General features: G+C 40.4%; 1 protein-coding gene across 3 annotated transcripts in view; it reads left to right on the top strand.

The window, feature by feature from the left end:
- Positions 1 to 22,531, top strand: part of myo6a (myosin VIa) — a 148,156-nt gene that overhangs the window by 102,552 nt on the left and 23,073 nt on the right. For all 3 annotated transcript variants that reach the window (XM_073493304.1, XM_073493303.1, XM_073493302.1), the window contains exons 21-27: positions 1,178 to 1,308; positions 1,408 to 1,485; positions 3,493 to 3,622; positions 8,559 to 8,649; positions 10,020 to 10,170; positions 11,731 to 11,939; positions 15,473 to 15,551. In XM_073493304.1, coding sequence (XP_073349405.1) covers positions 1,178 to 1,308; positions 1,408 to 1,485; positions 3,493 to 3,622; positions 8,559 to 8,649; positions 10,020 to 10,170; positions 11,731 to 11,939; positions 15,473 to 15,551 — 869 coding nt within the window. The remainder of the gene's footprint in view (positions 1 to 1,177; positions 1,309 to 1,407; positions 1,486 to 3,492; positions 3,623 to 8,558; positions 8,650 to 10,019; positions 10,171 to 11,730; positions 11,940 to 15,472; positions 15,552 to 22,531) is intronic.

Genomic DNA, 22,531 nt, shown 5'->3' with positions numbered 1-22,531 from the left:
GCTGTGAGTTTGTGTTGCTCTGTTGGTTTAACACAGCTATCGCAAGATTAAATGCAATGAGGAGGTTGAGCCTGGTTACCTCCCAAAAGCAAACACTTGACTGAAAACATCTTATTACTGAATTTCTGGGAGTGTACGCAAACTATGAACATGAAGTCTCGTCTACATTTCGTTATGCTGCAACTTTACGTTTGTTGAGGTTGAATTTTCTATTTCTTTCTCGTCACAACGCTGTGCTTATGCTCTGGTTAGGTTTAGGCACAAAAACCACTAGGTCAGGCTTAGGAAAACGTCATGGTTTGTTTCAAATATCTGTTTTGGTCGCACACAATCAAGGCTGGAAATGTCCCGAGGTCTCCTTCAAAACACCAGCTTCTGTCCCAACAAACACGACTGGAGATGGCCCGACTTCCTATGAAAGATATCTGGTTTTGTTTACCATAAACACGACTTAAACTGTCCCCAGCGTTCCTTAAAAATATCCCGTGGTGTCATGCTTACAAATGCCGCAATGCAGACTTGAACTGCAATCACACGTTTGGCAGCCTTGTAGTTGGAAACTCCTCCACCTCCCGATGTGGAAGTTAATTCAAGATACAGCAGCTGTATTTAGGACTATGTCCTGTACTTCATCTTTATACTCTGTGACTTTAATGGTTGTATAATTATTTGAAACCGCACTCAATGATGTGCAGGGGAGTGACATCATGACATAAAAACACTTCATGTTAAACGAGTTTTGTCGTAACTTAATGACAGTTACAAACTCTGCTGCATCTATGGTTCATTTACACTGAATGGCAATTGGTAACATCTGTCTGCTATGAAAGAGCTCTGAAAATTAGCCCTTTGATTGAGGCTTTCAAAGTAGAATGAGATGAAAGATAATGTTTCAAAGAGGCCAACTCGTCTGTGTTTACAGAGGGTCGATATCAGCAAAAATGGTTTGATAGGTCAAGGAGAACAGCCTGGGAAGTCGTGACAACATAAACACAGACAGACGGCGCAGACAGAAAGAGAAAGTGACAAAGTTGAATGTACATTAAAAGTAGACTGGCAAATGATGCTGCGATCATGTGATCTCGCAAATCCAGCTGCCTCACAAGGAAGTGACAACTGAACGAACTTCAACTTCCTGTCCAATCAACTGTTCTGTGTCTCTTCCCTGCCTCTGTAGGTATGGTGTCGGTGCTGGACCTGATGCAGGGTGGTTTCCCGTCCAGAGCCGCCTTCCACGAGCTCTACAACATGTACCAGAAGTACATGCCTCCAAAACTCACCCGCCTCGACCCCCGCCTCTTCTGCAAGGTCAGTCCTCCAGGCCTCAGCGCCGGCCCTGATCCAAGCTTTTATTTTTATTATGACACTTCTTAATGTTTATCAATGTACTTCATTTTTGTGTTGCAGGCTTTATTCAAAGCTCTGGGGCTGAATGAGATGGACTACAAGTTTGGACTGACCAGAGTGTTTTTCAGGCCCGGGAAGGTGAGATCTTTTGAATTGCTGCTTTATTCCCACCTCGCACCAGATAATATAGGTATTGTTCCCCTAAAGAAAGACAATACATTCAGAGGGAAAGCACATTAGTCATTTTGGCTGCTGAGGTGAGGTGAGTTGAGTTTTTTTCCGAACAAACCAGAGCCAACAAATGGGATTTTTGTATTTCCCCTCCAGATGAATAATTCATCATATTTGGGTTAGACATGTGGTTTTCCAGTGGGGCTTTGTGAGAGTGCATAGGTTCGTTGCCGAGGATCTTGGTACATGCTGTGCTGGACAAACTGTGAATCTGACACTGTAGATTCAGCTCGGAGGAATAAATAAACACTTCTGTCCTTTGTTGGCTGAATCGGATGCTTCTATTACTCCTCACGTCCCTGTGGAAGCGCCAGGGATCGGATGTTTGCTCCGATGCCCTCCAAGATAGACGTTACATCACATGTTGCTTGTAAATAATTGTTTAAGCCTTCAGCAAACTTTAAATGGCAGACAAACGCGTTTCAGGCTTTAGCTCTGAAATCCACAGTCCCAGTGATCGTTTTCATGGTCATGATAAATTAGCACAGGCTGCTCAGAGGCTTTCTAGCTGTTAATGTGAAGCTATCGGACCTTAAGGGTCAGTGGCCCGACAGCGCTGCATTAACAAGCCACATTGTCAGGAATCTACCTCCCTATAAGGAGGCACGGCATTGAGAAAATAATATTCAGCAGCGGCAGACGACCAAGGTTTGGAAGTCAGAGGTTTCCAGAGGACATTATAACAACACAACAAATCAGCTGCACTATCACAGCTCACAGACTTTCAAATCAGATGTAGGAAGTGTGAGAAAGCATTCAGCAGCAGCGGTTTGATCTTTGACTTTGTTATATGGAGAAGAGAAAACTGAATTCACTGTCGCTAAATAGATATTCACTGGATTTTCAATGCTTCTGGCCATGCTTTAATACAACTTTTCACAGACTGTAGACATTACACCATATTACTGACCGTAGTATCAGGAAATTAGCAGCAGGGCTTGACAATATAACGATAAAGGTTATAAAAATGTGTGAACCCCCAGGTATTTTGTATTACTGTTACCACAGATGTATCTATCCTGTTGATATACAGTTTTCAGTTGTATTATATTGGAATCCTGATTTCAAAACGGTTGTGACACTGGGTAAAATGTCGATAAAAAACAGAATTCAATTCAAAGTTTACTGAGTTTACTTGATTTTTATTTGTTATGGCATGTTAACAGTTGTTCAAAAAAGTGTCAGACATAGAAAAACTGAAATGTACCACATTTGACAAGTTGGAACAGGAGACTGTTTGTGCTTTTTTACTTAAAAAAATGATTTGATCTAAATGGGTCGGCTTGTAGCCTTCATCAGGGTCATCAAGCCAAAATTTGTCAGTCAAATAAAGTTTTTCTGTTTTCTACAATTGATGGAGCTTTTTGACCACTTCAAAAATAATACTTTCAGCAACTTTAATCGATTTATCAAAAGAGTTGCATATCATTTATTTCTGATCACCCACTCATTGCAGCTCTACGTGACACAGAATTACACATGACATTTTAGTACCTGAAGTGCAGCTACAGTAAGTTGTGGAAACAAAAAGATGGTCTTCATTGGGACTTTCACGATAACCACTTTGTGTTGCACAATATATTGTTCGAGAAATAATTGCCATAAACGATAATGTCATTTTAAGATATAATAGCATAATAATGCAATGGAATGTGAAAAAAATATTTGAATATCCTAATTACATAAAACATAAATAAAGTAAAACCACACACTGGTCTTACAATGGTTGGGGAAACCGTGCTAGTTATTCTGTGTTGGCTTAAATGTACTTTTGTTAACAAACACATGTGTAAAGACAAATCATTTAGTGTTTCTCAGGTTGTAGAAGACAAACAGGTTCCTAAAATCTTGTTCCTCTACTGCTGACTCTGCTGCTGATCTCAGCTCTGATCATGTTCCTCTCATCGTGTTCAGTTTGCAGAATTTGACCAAATCATGAAGTCGGATCCGGACCACCTGGCAGAACTGGTGAAGAAGGTGAACAAGTGGCTCATCCACAGCCGCTGGAAGAAGGTCCAGTGGTGCGCTCTGTCCGTCATCAAACGTAAGCAGCTTCTGCTCTGGTCTGCACATTACCACAGTGTTATCATGGGAACAAAATATGTCCATTCACATCGCCGGATAATGAAAAGTTTAGTTGAAAAAAGCTGAAAAACTTTTATAAAAAAAGTATTGTAGCTCCAGACTGTGACAGAGAAAAGATTATAGTTTTACCTCCTGATATTTGTTTAATTTTAGTCACCATTTAGTCACGTGTGCCTGATTTTCTAATTAAAGATGTTAGTTTATATATTTTTTTATATAATTTTTTTTATAGCTTTTGGCTGTGGTTTTATTCAGTTAAAGCTGTTTAGATGCAGTCTGGTTCGGCTGAGACTGAGTGCCCTTGTTCCCATAAATAAACCAGCCAACAGAACATTTTACTGAATGAATGGGATGTGGATAACTGGTGTTCAGAGTCTGTGTGGATCCATGAGTAACCAAAAACACCATCTGCTATCAGAAATAATGCTCAGGAAAAACTGCCAAAACTATTAATACTAGGCATTTCTTGCTTGTAAACAGTAAAACAAAAATCTGCCAATGGAAAAAGTGAAAATTGTCTAAAAACAAAACTTTGCAGGTGATTGTGTCTTATACTAAGTGTAAGGAGCTATTTTGACTGGAATTAGACAAATATACTGGGTAAGATTTTGTTTTTTTTGCCCTGTAAAACTTCCAACAACAACTGTTATGCAGAAAAGTCATGCTCCTGGTACAGGGGGAAGCTTTAAGGGAAAGAGATGAATATTTTAGTAATTATCCTCAAGTGTGACTGAAGAAATTAACATACTTTTATGAAATATATAAAGCTTCAAGGAAAAGATGCTAATTCCCACAGCAAAGACCAAGTATTTTAGAGTCCAAGGTCGTGGTTCTCTGCTGGAAAATGATGGATTGCTCTCCTCAGTTCGGGTTGAGTTTCCCCCAAGTGAAGGAGTTTAAGTATCTTGGGGTCTTGTTTGCAAGTCAAGGTAAGATGGGGCGTGAGATCAACAGGCAGATTGGGACAGCAGTGATGAAGAGGGACCTGAGCCTGATGGCAAAGCTTGCGATTTACTGTTTTTCCCTCACCTTTGGTCATGAGCTGTGGGTTGTGACTGAAAGAATTCATTTGTTGATAGTTGCAGCTCCAATGATTTTCCAATGTAGGGTGCCTTGGCTCAGTTTTAGAGGTTGAGGAGCTCAGACATCTGAGGGAGCCAGTTGTGGTGGCTGAGGCGTCTGATCAGGATCCTCCTGGGGGCCCCCCTTTGGAGGTTTTCCAGGCACATCCAAATGAGAGGAGAACCTGCGACAGACTACAGGAAGAACTTGCTGGAGGGTTTATATATCTCCTCCGGGAACGCCTCTGGATCCCTGAGGAGAAGCTAAAAGATGCTGCTTGGGGAGAAGGACGTCTGGAATACCCTGTTTAATCTGCTGCCACCACGACTGGATCCCAGATCAGCAGAAGAAAAGGGGTGGATTGGCTATTTGACCACGAGAGTCCAAACTATTGCCCTTGGAGGGCCAAATCTGAAACCGAACGGTGGACCTGGTGTTCCCTAACTTGACTGACTTCCTTTTTGAAGTGCCACAAATTTTAATGAAATATAATTAATAATTAAGAATCCTACATGTTTAGAGCATTGACCAAATTGAACCTGGGCCCCACTTTGGACAGTCCGGTTTGAACCATCATCTTGTGATGAATGAATCGAGATGTGTGATTAATTGACCATCATATGTTCACATAAGAGTCATTTTTAGAGCTTTTTTGGAGAAAGAAAAAAGTTGAGTTTTTACAAGGCGAGACAGACATTTCAGTCAGTCACAATCCTGTGACTGAAGGTGAGACAGCAAACTGCAGTAAGGTTCATAACACGTTTTACCCAACAGCTTTCATAGATTTAGTTTAAAATTAGATATTAAACAGCAGGACTTGTATCAGAAGCTCTATGTTGCTTGAAGCAATGATCCAATACAGAGTTACTTTAAGGAAGAGCTCAGGATCAGACTTCCTCTAACCAGTCTCCTGGAGAGAACCCCAAAAACAGTATTGATGTTGATACTTTAACATGTGAGTAAGGCAGGCATCAGTTTCTGTTTCCCAGAAATCTCAGTGGAAACTTTTTATTTGAAGGGTTGTTCATAAGACTGACATGATGCCATCATAACCATAACATGACACTGAACATAAAGGGGGTCTTATACGACTAGTGTCATTAAAGGGGCTCGTTGTAAAAAGTTTAGTAATTTACATGTGTGAATTTTTTATTTACCATATTGTAATGGGATGTGAAAAATGAGACCTTCAATCAAACCTCATCCAATATCCGATAAAATATTTGGATCTGGATTTCTATTTGGATCCACTTTAAATTGTACTCACTCATTGATTCCAGCCACCGAATTACACATGATTATTTTCATCAAGATCCATGAATTATTCCCTGGATCCGTTTCTTCATCCAGATATGCACCAAAAGTTAATGGGCTCTACTCTAGGCTGAGATCCATCCTCGATCTAAGTTCGGAGGATATCTGTTCAGTAGTTTTAGTGTAATCCTGCTGACAAACCAAGTGGTGAAGACGGTCTCATGTCAGTCTTACGAACAGCCATTCAAATAAAGTGTTGCCAGTGATACAAACTCAGTGCTGTTGATGGCTCGTATCAGCCAAACAGCACACTAACTTTTGTTTCTCTGCCCGTCACACCTTCTGTACATTCACTCCTTACCGCTCTCAGTTTTGTGTTGGAAACCTGATCATGCAAACAAGAGATGGATCAGTATGCACAGACGGCTAGTAAAAAATACCCAAGGGCCCTGCGGAGTACCACAGCAGAACAAACCATGGGCGGCAGTGTATCTGCAGCAGAGACAGACTGCTGTTAATAATGTGGGGTTGAGCTCCTGGAGGAGTGGCGTATCTGTCTGCTTTCTTGTGTTTATCACTGCAGTCTGAGGAGAGTTCATGTCAGTCACTGCAGGCTGCTATCATAACACTTCTCTCTGTTTGTGTCTGGCTCCATCTGTCTTCATCTCAGCTAGTTTCCCTCTTCTCTTCCTCATCATGTCATTCTATCTCTCTTATCAGTCCTTATCTCTGTCTCCACTCTTTGTTCTCTTTATTGATCACACAGAAAATGAGCTTTATTGGCAGGAACTGAACAGAAGCATCATCCTATCCCATAAAAGATTAATACGTTTGCCACAGTGACACCAGTTTTAAAGGCAGCTGCCAGGAAATAAATTAAATTATACTGAGTGTAACCAGTCTGTGATCCGTAGATGCAAAGTTATTCATCAGTTCTGTTATTGTGTAAAGTTATTCTGCAGTTGCAACAAGATGAAATGAATCTGGCAGCGAGTAGAGACGTTATCGATCTCTGTCTCTATTTATCTTGCAGCTCTCATCTCTTTTTCCCTTACTCTTTAATTTTCTCACCTCAATTCAGAATCGCTTCACTGGCACAGCAGAAAAAGAAAAATCTATGTTGCCAAAGACAGAAAGAAATGGCTTAAATTGAATCACAAACAACAAACAAATCAAGAAATTCTGCAAACATAACAACATTAGCCATATTTGCATATGAAAGCATTTCACCACAAATTAAATCAAGAATACAAAACATTGAGAGGGTTGACAGGACATTTTTTATAAGGAGAAAGTTTGCAAACTAAACTGAGATCTTATCTTTTTTTTTAGAAGCAGAAACTGAAGCCAGGAGTGGAGGGGCAGCTCAGGCCTAAACCTGCTGGTTCTGGTCTGCTTTAGTCTGACTGAGACTGAGTGTTAAACTGTTCTTTTTTTGGTAGAGACCAATTTGTGTCTGTAGCAGCAATTATAAAAAAAACTATCAATAGCTGGTGACAACGAATCATAACAGGAGAGTTTCCTACACCCACTGGTGTTCCTGCAGGGGCATTTTAAAAGGGAACAATTATAGCTCCATCAGTGGGTAGGAGTTACGGCACTCAGATGAATCGTTCAAAATAAAGAGCCTATGATCCGGTTATATATTATAGAAATACAATGCAAACAATACAACTCACGAGTCGGATGGAGCATTTCAACAAACCAGTGGCTTTTACTTCAACACACATCACAACATCATGACTGGAGAGGGTGTCGTGTTTCCATCACAGCCGATTGTGACTACTCCGGTCATTTGACACGGGAGTGAATGCTGATTGTTCACGTTCACATTAAAGACAAAAGCCAGGTGTTTGTTGGTGTTGGCAGGTGTTCTGACCAGTATGAAAGGGGTGCAGGTGTCAGTGTGTCACATTGCTTATGCTAGACTAAATGTTCTATTCATTCATCCATGAAAACAGAATCTAGATGATTTCGTACCCCAGACTCTCATGGACCAGTGGCTCAGTTCTTTACTCTTGTAAGAAAAGGGATTATTTTTCTGATCGGCCCAAGTAGCACTTCAGAAGCAGTTTGAGGATGTGGCTGTGGGAAAGAGGGACATCTTCTGTAACCGCGATCGAGATAAGTGAAAGAAAATGGATGGTGGATGATCCCCCTTCACCTGTCTGATGTTAAATTCAGGGTGACTGCTTTTGACAGTCTGTGTAACTTTCTGAAACTGTCACTCCAACATTAACACCCACTTCTTTCCGTGATTAGCCGGCAGTGAGGAGGTGTCACAGTGCTGTAGGCAGGTTTTAAACTTCCCTCTTTAGCTTCTTTTGTCATTTGTTACACAGCTATTTCTGTCACTTGCAACAGTATGAAAGACTTCCAGAAAAGACTGCAGTTATCCTCATATTTAAACAAACTGCCTCCATGACTCTGTGACCCTTGAGTGTGGCAGAACAGCTCTCAACACATTTGATTTCCGATATGGTCGCACAACATGCTGTACAAATTCTTCCGAGCATGACCCGACCCTCAGAGGTTAAGTTTGCAGGAACTTGACAGTCTTTTCTTTCTGTCTCTCACAGTGAAGAACAAGATTCTGTACCGGGCCAGCGCCTGCATCATGATGCAGAAGACGGTCCGGATGTGGCTCTGCAGGAAGAAGCACAAGCCGAGGTGGGTGTCCTGTCGTTCTCCTTCTTCTTCTCCCTTCATCTTTCCTCTCTTTCTCTTTCTTCCTCCCTCTCTGCTTGTTTCTCCTCCACCCTTCCTTCCTCCTGTCCTCCATCTTCTTCTCCATCATCCTCTCTCCCTTCAAATTAAATTTTCAACCTCACCTCCCTCAGCTCCATTGCTCATTTTCTGTCCCCCTCACCTCCCTCTCTGCCTTCCTTATTTTCATCCTTCCTTCCCTTCCCCTCATTACATTCATCTTCTTCTTGCTCTCTCCCTCACCAGCCTCCTCCAGTTCCTCCCTCGCTCCCCCATCCTCATCTTTCTCCTCCCCTTCTTCATTATCTGCCACTTTCACAGCTCAGCAGTGTCAGTCTGCCTGACACACAAACACACACACACACACCTGGCGACGCGTACAGCTCAGCTTATTACCTCCGATATTCGGCAATAATTAACAGAGCCCTGGGGGGAGGCAGGTGGGAGGAAAGATGGAGTATGCAGGTGAAGAAGGGTTTTTTTTCTCTGCAGGGGGTTTTAGTCTGATCTGGCAACCTGCTGGTCCGTGCGAACAGGCGGTGTGATTGTGTTTGAGTGTGCTGCTAATGAGGTGGAGTGTCTGAAGACGGGGGGGCTGGAGTATTAATGAGTGAGGCGGAGTTTGATCATAGATGAGATTCAGTAAAGAAACACGAAAAATGACAAACAACAGAACCAGACGCTGATGAAGACGTTTCACCTCTCATCCAAGAGGCTTGACTGAAGAAGCCTCTTGGATGAGAGGTGCTTTGCCTACGATACAGCACTTAGAAACAGAAACAGACGTTAGACAAAATGATTGTTTTCCAAAACAGAGTAGTATTTACAGAATGTTGCGTATATACTTGTTTCAAACCCTTTACTGAATTCAAAGTATCCTCTCTGAGTGACATTCAAATCCAACTCGACATTATCTGATTATTTTATATTCATGTAAAAAAAATCTCGATGGCTCATCATTTATGCACATTTCCCCCAAAAGTCAGCCTGACATCTTCATGTCTTTGGAAACTTTGAGATCACGACTAGAATTCAGAATAATGTTCCCTCCTGTATGTCCTGTCTCCTCACCATCATTTTAGATTGAGATTTAAGGGGCATGCCACCATTTTTGTGCCTCCACATTATGTTTTCTTGTTGTCCATATGTCCATATGTACTTAAAATTCTCTTGAACACGATATCTCAAAAACGCCTTGGCCGAGGTTCATGGGTATTGTCATCCTTAGATGCCAAACAGACGGAAAAAACATTATTCCTCAAAAGACTTTTACATCACCCTTTAAATGTAAAACCTCAAAGCTGTTTTAACTAACAGTCATGTGTGTGTTTTAGGATCGACGGGTTAGTGAAGGTGCGTAGCCTGAAGACAAGGATGGACCGCTTCAACGAGGTGGTGGCCGGGCTGAAGGAGGGCAAACAGGAGATGAGTAAGCAGATCCAGGGTCTGGAGGGCGCTATCGATGCCCTGATGATTAAAATCAAGGTGGGTGAGATGGAAAGTTTGACATTTACGTTAATCTGGCTCCATATGTGCTATATTCAAATATGAATTATATAAAAAGTCTAAATTCCTCCTAGTCCTTTGGTGGAAGCTCTTTGTTATGTTGTCTGCTCTGACAGGCACGTACATATGAAGAGTGTTGCTTGAAAAATAGGATTTCCACCGTTCTGACAAAAGTGCCACCTACTCTCAATAAATGATGGACAGCATGAAATTAGACCACGTTCTGCTGCAGTTTGACAGACAGGTGCTGCCTCAAGTCCCTGTTTTAGAAATGAGAACAGAACAGATCCATCGGATTTTTTAAATATGGTCCAGGTTTGATGTTTTTTCTATTTTAAACACAGCATTTATATCTTCTCATGTGGGCAGATAAAGCGACGGTAGATTTAAGTAAAAGATTTTTGACATTATGAGTGTGTATGATTCAGAGATATTTACCCAAACTGATGGATAGTTGAGACTCTTGACTTCTCATTATCATAATGGTGTTTGCTGTTGAACTGGATTAAATCGTGTGCTTTCTCTGCCTTCTTTTGAGATAATCTTGCCCATGAATGTCATGAATCTTTAATATCCTTCAGTAGATTCTCTTTCCTTTGATTTTCATAATTTAGCGTTGGTGTCTTCTTTATCTGCCCCCAACTTTTTTACCGTCGAGGAGTCTGTGAGTCTGACAGGTGCTTGCCACAGTAAATGTCGGTATTAGAAGGACAAACGCTGGTCGAGGAACTCAGCGGTGAGACGCTGCTGCTACATCAGATCTCACCCTGCAGCTTTGTAGTAGAGGTTGCAGTGACAGCAGATGAGTATGAATATTCATCTCCCCTCCTCAGGTTTATATTGCCGCCCTGTTAGCCGTCACATCGCGCTCTCATAACGCCTGAGCGTATAGTGACACTGAACTGTGAGAATTGTTTTAAGCTCCGGTGGAGACCAACTGAGATGTTCTAGTCTGATGCCTCAGTATCCGTCTGCAGCTCTGACGTCTCATAATCACAGTGAAGCACATCCTCAGAGGTGCTTGTATTTTAGGCAGCGACTATAGATGCTGACAGCTTTACTTTGAAGCAGGAAATAAAAAGACATTTATGAGGACTGCCCCAGAAACACCGGAGTGCTGCTGAATCCGGATGGTTTCTAGGTGGTTGTTGTGTGGTGGCTTTTATTATGATGATAGACACTATAAAGAGCCCAACACATGAACATTGCAGCTGTATGTGACAGCTGAACATGTCTAAAACTCTTCAGGGAAAACTGCAAGACTTTTAAAGTAGAAGTTGTTGAGACCATGTTGAGTTTCACGTATAGTAGCCTGACATCATTTAGAACAAAATTCAACACCTGATGTGACTCTTGCTTCACTGATGGAAATAGACTGTATACTGAATTTATTGAGACAACAGGTACAGTTGAGAAAATTAGAGACAAAGTCTGCCCTAAATAAAGGCCCCCCTGATTTAACACATCTTTAACCATTTAAATGAGCCGCTGCAGTCCAGAAACATCATCATAGTTTCATTCTGATTTTGTGTCTGTCAGAGCACCAACATGACCCGCCTCGACATCGACCACGAGTACAAGGCCCTGGTGACCCGGTCGGAGCAGCTGTTGACCGCCATGCAGAACAAGAAGAAGGAGGAGGAGGAGCGCGAGCGGCTGCGACGCATCCAGGAGGAGATGGAGAGGGAGAGGAAGAGGAGGGAGGAGGAGGAGCAGCGCCGCAAACAGGATGAGGAGGACAGAAAGCTGTAAGTGGGAGGGGGTTCATGTTGGAGTACTTTTACAGTTCCGGCCTCTTAACTAACGCTCAGGTGAAATATTTTTGTTTGCTGTATCCAAAAAATAAAGAGGCACTCGTCAAAGTTGGCGTGTTTTGACCCAGCAAAAAGCCACTTTTCAGTAAAATAAATGCCGCAGTGGACAAATACACTCACTGTCCACTCATTTTTAAAGGTGGAAGCAGGGATTTACATAATGAGATCGCTGCTCCAAAGGATTTATTTTTATGTAAGCGATAAAGTGTTATCAGACTGGGTTGTTGCTTTGACGTTTTCTGTATTTAGCTGACACTCTTGTCTAGGGTGATTTACAATGAGTACAGCAGTAGAATGAGCTTCAGTTCCCCAGTATCCATCATTAAAGCAGAACAATCGCAAGGATGTCAGGGGTCACAAGCCTCAGAGTTATGAGAAAGACTTCAACAAACAATACTTCGTAGAGGATGGATGAAATGTTCTGATTTAAAGAGGTCACATTTAAATTATGTAATTTTGGCATGGCCAGTATGAAAGACTTTTATTCACTGATTTAATTCAGGATTAGCTGGAGTCGGTTTCATGGTCTGATGGAGAACCACACAGCCCAAATCTTCACACAGAATTAATTCAGGTCTCAGCAGTTTACAGTCCTTCACTATTTTGTCAAGGAAGGCAGAGGTCCTCAGTTGCTTATGGAAGCCCATTTCCACCATGTGATTAAAAAAGATCCTTTAGGTCATTATGATGGGAAACCTTCTTAAAATACTGACACAGTATCTCAAAATAACACACGCGTCTTAAAAATGTGCGTAGTAGGCCTTTTGTGTTATTTATTTTCATATTCATTAAATCAACAGAAGTAAGTGGGTGACACAAATGGATACCGTCATAGGGCATTTATTTTGATATTAAGCGATTCCTCCAAAACATCTAAAGTTACTAAGTTATAATCTTGGGACACAGAGTCAATATTTTGAGATAGAAATAGGAAGTCATTATTCCAAAACACCAATTATTTTGAGATCAAGTCATTATAAGTTATTATTTTAAGTTATATCCAGTTACAAAGACATTATTTTGGGGATCTAAATCGTTTTTTGAATATAGTTTCTATTATCTAAGTCATTATTACTAGATTGAGATTCTGAGTCATTATTTTGGGGTAACAAATCGTATTTGGGATATTAAGTCATCCTTTTTGAGATAGTAAGTCAGTATTTTGGGATATTTAGGTACTATTTTGAGGAAATAAGGACTTACAGGATCTGTTTTCTTTTTGTGGCAGAAATGTGTTTCCATAGTCTCATACTCTCTTGTCGTGTAAGAAACAAAGCAAACAAAGGTCCCCTAAATAGAAGTAGCTTTCTTTTACCGTAATATCTTTTAAACTAAAACTTGATCCCTCTGACATACACTCAGTGACCAGTTTATTAGATACACCTAGCTTAAACAATTTGGGTACGCTTAAAAACAGCAACACCTCTCTGAAAAATGCAACACAGTTCAACAGCAACACAAACCACGCAAGAGTGAAGAAAATCTGCGTTCTGTCTTTGTTTAGTCAGTAAGCCCTCTCCAGCTCTCCTTGACATGTCCTTTCTCTATTCCATAAATGACACCATGTAAGGAAGCTCTGCTCTGCTCACGGTTACACTCAAGATTTCATTTCCTGCCCAGATTGTGGCAGGCATATTCCTCACTCATGTTTGACCCCCACGCTTCTCCCTTCCTTCAATGATATGGAAAGTCTTTTAGGAGGACTGATGGGGGCCATTGTGTTCGTCACATACCACTACCCGCTAATATAAGACATTAGAGGCGACAGCCCAAATTTTATGGCCCACTTTCTCTTCCCTTTAGTCTCCTCCACAGGCAAGTTATGAAGTCCCAAGATGAAGCTGAAGGTCACAGACTGAAGGTCATGAGAGTGTTGGCACTCTGAGCCATGTTAGAAGACCTTGATAAAGTCACTGACCCTGTAAGATCGTGTTTTATAGGACATATTCGGATATAGTGCAGGTTTTATCCAAACATTATTTAATAGGACTTGTTAAAGCCTGCCCATCGATGGAAATTTCTCCCAGCAGACTCCTCTCCTGATGCTTGAAATGCTTCAAACATTGTGCCTACAGAGCATGATGTTATTGTTTCTGTTCGACATTTGGCTGAGGTTTCTATTCAGAGCAGTTTGCAGAGTGTGAAGCAGCAGAATAACCGCCAATTCCTCAATGACCAGAGAGTGCAGGCAGACGGTAGTAAGAAGAGCAAGTGTCAGAGCTGTAGAGCTCTTCTGTGGCGCACGACAAAAATAAAAAGGCAAAGAGTGAGAAGATGAAAACAGTTTAAGAGCAGCTGAAGGGCACAGGAGAATATTTCTTCTTTTTGTGATTTAGCAAGAGATCCATCGTTTGTGCCAAATATTATTTAATTTTTTTCCCTTTGTTTATTTGCCTTATGTGACAGTTAAATGAAAATCTTTTAGTTTGGGATTATTTGGTGAATAAAAAAAGTTATTTAATGGCATCACCTTAGACTCAAGGGAGTAGTTATGGACATTTTTTCCCCAATCTTTGGACATATTAACGACCAGACAACTCGCCAAATAATCAGGAAAATAATTGCTTGAATTATCAGAAATGAAAATAGCCATTAGGAGCAGCCCCTTATCAAAGTACTATGAAGGTAACACTGTAATTAGTTAGTATTAAAGCTGCTCTAATCAGCAAAAGATCTACTGACTGTGTGCGATGTGAAAGGTGTGACTGCTGCGGGGCTTTTAGCTTCTTTGAACTCTTATTTTTGGTTTTAGCTCACATTTACTGTTGTTGCTTTCATCAGACAAGCTCTGATAAATCCACTGTTCGCTACCAGCTCAGCAGCAAACAGCAGACAAGACAGTTAGAGACAAGCAGGTGAACTTAGAGGATGATTTAGCAGCTAAAGAGACAGATATTTTCATCGGGAGGTGGTGGAGACCAAAAACAGAGCAAAAAGAGAGAGAAGAATGGACTGAGATTCATCAGGTGACACAAAACATGACTTCAATAGGATGGTCATCCTGCTCTGTGTCTGCTGAATGTGGAAGTTCTAAAACTATAGTTTAAACTTGCTTGTTGTATGAAATGTACATTTATTTGGGTGAAACGCTCAAATAAATTTTGCTAACGGAGAAACGCTGAGTCAAACACTTTTCCAGTCATAGAAGAAGAAGAGGCCTGACGTCGGGATCTATTAGGAGGAAATTAATCTTACCGTTCTCTACCTCCATCTTTCTTTCCTTTTCTATCTTTTCTCTATATATAAATCTCTGTGTTTCTGTCTCTTCGCTTTCTTAATGTATTCTCCTTCACTGCTCCAACATACTTCTGCATTTCTTTTCCTTTATCCCCTTTCTTCCTCTTAATCAATCTTTCTTTCTTTCTGTCTTTCCTTCCCGTTCATCATGTTTACTTTATTTCTTTGTCTCTTTATCTTTCCAACTTTGCTCTTTTCTCATCCTCTGTATCTGTTTTTTTCTCCATCAGGAAAGCAGAGATGGAGGTGAAGAGGAGGCAGGAAGAGGAGGAGAGGAAGAGGAGGGAGGAGGAGGAGAGGAGGATTCAGGTGGGTGTCGGGTCTGTCGCTGCAGGCGTCCTGCAGACAGCAGCCCTTTGTTTTGTTAACCTAGCAGCTGTTTGTAGATGGTTCACCGGATGGATTTACAAGACTGGGCTTAGTACAAAGGTGTTAAATAACAAGCAGACTAACTCTTGATCTTCTCTCTTTGTGTTTAGTGTAAGTTATCACAGTAAGTCAGAGTTCAAAACACTGGTGCTTGATTGGTATTAAGTTACATTTACTGCAACGTGTTCAAAGTGCTGGGAAAATACAAACAAACACATTTAGATTCTTTAATTAACATTTTTCTGTACCATCCACAACTTTTGACAAGCAAACCAAATGTGTGTAACAAACTGAACAGAACTGAACTGCTTGGTGCTGACCTAGATGTGGTGTCAGGTATGTGTAGCTGAGGTGAGCAGTCCCATCATGTGGAGAAAAACAGATGAAATTATAAATGTATTTTATATCAAACAGGTGACAAAATGTGAAGGAAGAGGATGTTTAGGTCAAAGGTCAAAGTCTCTAGAGCAGGGGTTTTCAAAGTCCGACTCCATGGGCCACTTCTCAGACAAAATTCCTGCATCCTGCCTTAATACAGTCAAAAAATATTGGTTTATAGAGCAACATGAACAAATGCAATATTAATGGATTTTGTCAGTAATGTTATTATTCTTAAAACTAAAGTTCCCATAAAGCTTTGGAGGGTAAAAACAGGAAGTGTAATTTGCCATGGAGTTCAGTGAGTTTGCTGTGTGGCTGCATCTTGACCCCTGGTTTTTGCCTATATTTGTTTGCATTTTGGCAAAATGGCTTCATTAAAAATATGCAGAATAAGTTACCAGCAGCACCTGTTTGCAGCGTAAACATGAATGTCAAGACAGCTATTACTGAATTACTTTGATACTTAAAATGTAACAAATCCAAAGCAAGTTCTGCATTTTTTTTTTAAATTAGCCTATTTTTTTCTTTGATTTCTAAACAGAATTATGTACCTTTATTTGTGGTCACACTGAATCTAAAAATATGTGTATCATGTCTGTGTGTGCAGTATAGACTGAGTTGTGACTCTCAGAAGAAGTGTTAATTTTGAGTCAAAATTTTTGTCAAACTGTTGGGATACCTGCGCTGTCTACAGACCAGCAGGGAAATAGATTTTACTTGCATGATACAAACAAAAAAATAAGTCATTATCATGTCAAAATTTACAGCTCTCAGGGCAAAGCTCTTGGTGTCGGGGGCACATTAGATGGAAAATAGGTCTATTTACAAATCTGACGTCCCCTGTGCTTGTGATGGTCGTCCGTCTCTCTGATCGGCCTCTCCTCTCTTGATGTGGGCAGTTCAGGCTTCACTTCATGCATAAAATGATGAGTGGAAATGTTCCAAGTTGTTACAGAGTTTGTGTATTAACGAGTGAGATCCGACATCCAATTTCCTTAAACACATGAAACATTATAATGCGCATAAAAGGAAGAAACCTCAGGAAAATGAACAGAGAGGGATCTCTCTTACAAGTCAAACAGACAGAAATGAGCTGTTAGCAGAAGAAATAGAAAGTACATTAAGTACATTCAATATTGAGTAAATATTAAGTAATGTAATAAGTTAAGGAGTTTCAAGCCAAGTGTAAAGTTGTAGAGCAGGTTTGATGAAACTTGAGTTCTGTGTGCTTTAAGAAGACTTCGTATAATCAGTGAGTCCCCAGTTCTTCAACAGTATAAAGAGAATCTGCTGCAATCAGACAAATCCACAAGTTTACTCAAGGTAACGGTTTCATTTGCTCACCTGTCGCTATGACTTCAGGGAGCGGAGAGTGAGACTAGACGTAACATGAACATGAACATTTGTGCCTGAGTCACAAAGATTCATCAGCAACAGTGGTTGTTTAATGGTGTATTAGATACCTTTCCTGTACAAACGGGACACACTGAATTCAGGTCAACCTATGACTAAACTCAGCACTCAGCAGAGACTCTGGCTCTTTCTCTTCTTTTTCCCTCTCCTCTCTGTTATGTTCATGAAGTAAGGTACATTTTCCCTCCAGCTCCAGTCAGGTTGATTAATAGGAATGAAGATGGATCGACTTTTTAATCCCAAAAATTAAGAAGTAATCTCTGAGCTCTCCTTCTGTCAGGAAACGGCTCCGGATCAGAGCAGAATCTGATGTGATTCCAGGTGTTTATTCCTCCTTAAGGTCTGGATCTGCACTGACTCTCTCTAAATTTTGCTTTGTCAATAATAATAATCCTAGAGTACCTAAATATGGCACTGAAAGAGCTCTTTTTGGTGTATTGAGTACTTTAATGTTATAGTTATAACGCTTTATTGTAGTACTTTAGTACATTTTGCTGTTAATACCGGCATACTTTTACCTTAGTACGGTTGCAATGACTTTAGCTGTTAATAGAGTTTACAAATTGAGGTATTTTTACTTTTACTTAAGTAAAAATAACTTTGAATACTTATAATAATCTTATTCCAGTTTAAACAGAGTTCAGAAAGTCAGTGGTGGGACTTTGGGTCATTGTGAGCATTAAGAGATGAGAGTAAAAACAGAACAAGTGTTTTGGTTTTTACTTCGTTCATGTTCCCGTCCCCACAGATTTGTCTTTGACTCGAAGCCCTGAAATCCTTTCTGTGCAGTGCCGCTTTCCTCTAATCCACGTCTAGCTGTTCAGGCAGGAACATGGCCAAACTTTATCTCTTTCCATCACACACTCTAATGGCTCTCTCTGTCTTTGTGGGGCTGTGTGAGCAGCTTGTTATTCTATTTTTGTGAGGACCGGTTTAAATATTATACCATTTGAAGTAAAGATCATGACTTTGTTGTTTTATGGTCTGGATGTAGACAGAGGTAGTTTTATACACAGCCAGTGTGTTCTGTGGATTGTCTAAAATAACAGGGACACTGTCTCTAAAATGTCTCTTGTTTTGGGGTGGAGGCAGATATCTCAAAACTACCAAAACTGTTTGTATTGATCGTCAACGGGAGAAATGAAAATTCAGTCAGTGTAGCTGCGAAGCTAAAAGTGTCTGAGGTGGGTGCATGAGCTAAATTACATAAATACTAAATAACGTCTTTTCAGATCAGTTTGGGATCTCTGGGCTTTCAGAGACTTGGATTAAACCTGACAAGCTTTATGGAGTTTTTTTAGTCCCCAGCTACTTCAGTTGAGTAGCTGCACTCTTCCTTCTGCGGAGTGATACGGAAAGAAAATTGATCCTACACAAAGCTGCTCTCAACAAAGTCTGTGGATTATCTTGAGCAATGAGGTCTTGATTTATGGAAAGAGACATTGCTGTTGAGTTTGTCTATTGTATTTGAAGTTGAGTGCCATCTTATTCAATTATACTGGAGAGAAGGCAAAACTCTGCAACTCACACCAAAAAATGTATGAACAGCACTACAGGCTTTGATTTTTGGGTGAACTGTCCCTTTAAGAACACGCACACAATGCTGTGTTGATGTGTGTTTGTGTTTGTGTGAACAGATTCATCAATATTCTGTTGTTGTTTTAATGTAAAGAAGTGTCAGGATGTATGCAGTTGGAATTGTTTAGCAGCAGATGCATCAGTCCTGCTGTTTACAAATGCCGACATCTTGCTTTGTGTGTGTGTGTGTGTGTGTGTGTGTGTGTGCGCCCTTGTGTGTGTGTGTGCCCTTGTGTGTGTGACGGAGAGATAGCAGGCTTCACAGTTCACTTGGTTTTATGTTTATCATCCAGCGCGTCTCCGTCCGGCCCATCTGTTGCGGTGGCGGCTGGTTCCTGTGGTTCCCCCGAGCATCGACCCGGCCCAGATCAAGTGCAGATTTTAGTGGCGAGTGGCGGCCGTTCAGATCAAAGCTGCTGGCCGGGGGCCCGGAGCCCCGGGCTGGGTTCCCCACAAATCTCCTTCACTTCCACCAGCTCACAGTCTGTTGGGCTTCTCAGCACGTTCGCTCTGCTCTAAATATTCATGAGTCTCTCTGCAGAATCTAACAGGGCTCAGGATATAAGGAGAGGAGGTGACACTGTGAGCTGTCAGAGTTTTATTTCTCTCTTATCCATACGGTCATAGTTATGATCCAAAATATGATGGGAAGCATTTGGAGGTGACATTTACTGTTATACATGATCGCCCGAGTTCATATCCATATTGATACTGATTGTAAAGCATCAGTTCAGTTCACTTCAATTCAGTCATTTTATTATCCCAGATGGGAAACTTGATTTACAGTCAAGGGCACAAGATAAAAAACACGCAAATTCAAGTACAAAAACAAACAATACAAAAATGTTTCTCGTTCATTGAATATACAGACAATAGGACAACACAAAAATCTCTAAAAAACTATATTACATGTGCAAATTAAGCAGGGTTATTGCACAGGGAACAAAGGAGTTTTTATTTCAATTGCACTTGAACCGGGGAACTCTGAAGCATCGGGCTACAAGTGCTCTCAGTGAAACAAAGGCATGATTCTGCTGCTAAATCAGCCGATGCATCGTGGTTACTGACTATTGCTGATCTAAGATGGTAATACTGTCAGTCCAGGAAACTGTTTCCAAATGATTTTCACTCTGATTGCAGATAAATTTGAATCATTCAGGGGTTTCACATGCTCAGGCATGAGTCGAACATTTTGTTTTATGACTAAAACGTGTCAAAGTGAACATGAAAGGAGATTATCTCATGTTGCAAATCCCAGGTTTTACTGCACATGTGAACATGGTAGTATAAAGCCTTTGGTGTCTCCAGCCGGAGCTGTGTGAAGTCTGATAAATCTCCTCTGATGATGTCACTCAAGTTTGCGTCGGTTGAGACAAAACGTTGATACAAATCTGTTGGTGTGGAGTTAGAAAGAAGTGAGCTGACCAGACCTGTCAGTGTAGCTGCTCCACATCACTATTGCAGGTTCTGACTGAACTGTTGCTGTTTGAGTTGCATTGTGGGTAATATAGGCAGCAAGTTTTTACAAGAGAGAAAAGCAACAATAGCTCTGGTGGTGATGGTGTGACCATCAAAAGTACTATGAGTGCAACACGGGCTATCTGCATAGCCCGAGTGTTGTGTGGGGGGCAGAGCCGGACTCCTCAGATTCTACTCTGATCCAGAGCTGTTTACCGACGGGAGGAGAGCTCAGAGATTAGTTTTTAACTTTTGGGATTAAAAAGTGGATTTCTCTTCACTCCTGTTTATCAACCTGACTGCAGCAGTGATCAGTGGAGGTGACCTCCATTGTCAGGTGTTTATGTTCTGTAATGTTGACTGCTGACTGGAGCTGGAGGGGAAATGTACTTTACTTCATGAACGTAACGTTACAGAGAGGAGAGGGGAAAAAAAGAGAGAGAACCAGAGTCTCTGCTGAGTGCTGAGTCCAGTTAGAGTTGATCTGAATTCAAACACACAGAAACACACATTGTCGGTGTGTGCTGCTGCTCGCTTTCTTACAACCGATGTACAATAAAGTAATCTTGCTGTTTAGGGAGAATAGCGAGTTATGATCATTGATGGTGAACACATCATTAAACAATCACCATCGCAGATGAAAATCAATCTGATGTGACTCAGGCACATTACATTTAGTCTCGTTCTCCGACTTCCTTCCTCACTTTCTGACTCTACTGGAAGTTATAGCAACAGGTGACCAAATGAAATGCACCGTTACTTTAAGTAAACTAGTGGATTTCATTGTTGGAAACATTTAATTTAATGTATGGATAATGTAAGAACACAACTCAACAAAATATAGAACACAGGTTTCATCATTTTTAGATATTTTATTATTATTTTATTTTATTAAGCAAAATCTTACATGTTGAATCTTTAATCGTCACAAACATTATATCTTAGATATAATATTAAACATATCTGCAATTAAATGTCTTAAAACGACGAGACCTTTGCCATATATTTTGATGAGTTGTGTACTTAGCTAACACATTCTAATAACAATTTTGCTATATAAAACCTCCCTCTGCGCAGGGCCTCATACAGTATACACTACATACCTTTATACTTACTTAATATTTGAATTAAAAAAAGCATCATTGGTTTAAACTATTATATTACTATTAGGTTCCAAAATTATTTGAAACGATCTTTATAGGCAATAAATGTAAGTGTCTGATACTTGTAGACACTCTTGAGCAACCTTGATCGTTAACTGTTAAGGACTAAGAACAGAAACTGTATAATTAAGAACAAGTTATAATATATATATATACATATATATATATATATATATATATATATATATATATATATATATATATATAAATTATCCAGTATCATTCTCCGGTGTTTCAAATAAAGATGAACTTGAGGTAATGAAGTGACAACCTTCAGCTCCTCGTGCCCTCCCTGAGTCGGTCAAGGAGCCGTTTGACATGTAAAAGTTGTTTGATGAAGAAAGGTGGAAACAGGAGCATTAATCATCCAGGTTAGCCCAGCCTTTCACACGCTCTTCCTTTAATGAGCAGGACGGAGGAGATGAAGTTATCCCCCCCGGCTGCTCTGTTTGCAGGAGGGTTGAAGGGCGATGGTGTGTTCATGTTGCTGCATCGATTCAGAGTTTTCTGCTTTCATGAATACAAACAAGTAACTGTTTCCACTGCTGCTGCATCGTCTCAGCTAGCTTTGATTATTATGTGTGTACATGCTTGAACAGAAATCTAGTGTTAGTCAGTGTGTAAGTGTGTCCTCATCTGATTATTTTTATTATTAATCAATCTATTGAGTGGACTTCAAATTAATCAAATTAAAGTCAGAAAAGAATAAAAAATGTCCCAAAGTAACATCTTCAAAATGCTATTTTTGTTAGATCAGCAGAAGAAAACAGAAGATTTGAAACAGAGGGAAGAAGAGAATCTTTGAGTTCTTTGCTTCATAAATACATACAATATAATAACTGTTTCATTACATCCGGTATGTTGAATCAAATGTGTACAAGATGTGCATTGTTTGAGTTAATTTAAGCCTTTCCTATCATGTCACAC

Source organism: Pagrus major, chromosome 22, assembly GCF_040436345.1.
Source record: "Pagrus major chromosome 22, Pma_NU_1.0".
Taxonomy (NCBI): Eukaryota; Metazoa; Chordata; class Actinopteri; order Spariformes; family Sparidae; genus Pagrus; species Pagrus major.
The sequence above is the reverse complement of the archived record's forward strand: the minus strand, read 5'-3'. Positions and strand labels throughout refer to the sequence as shown.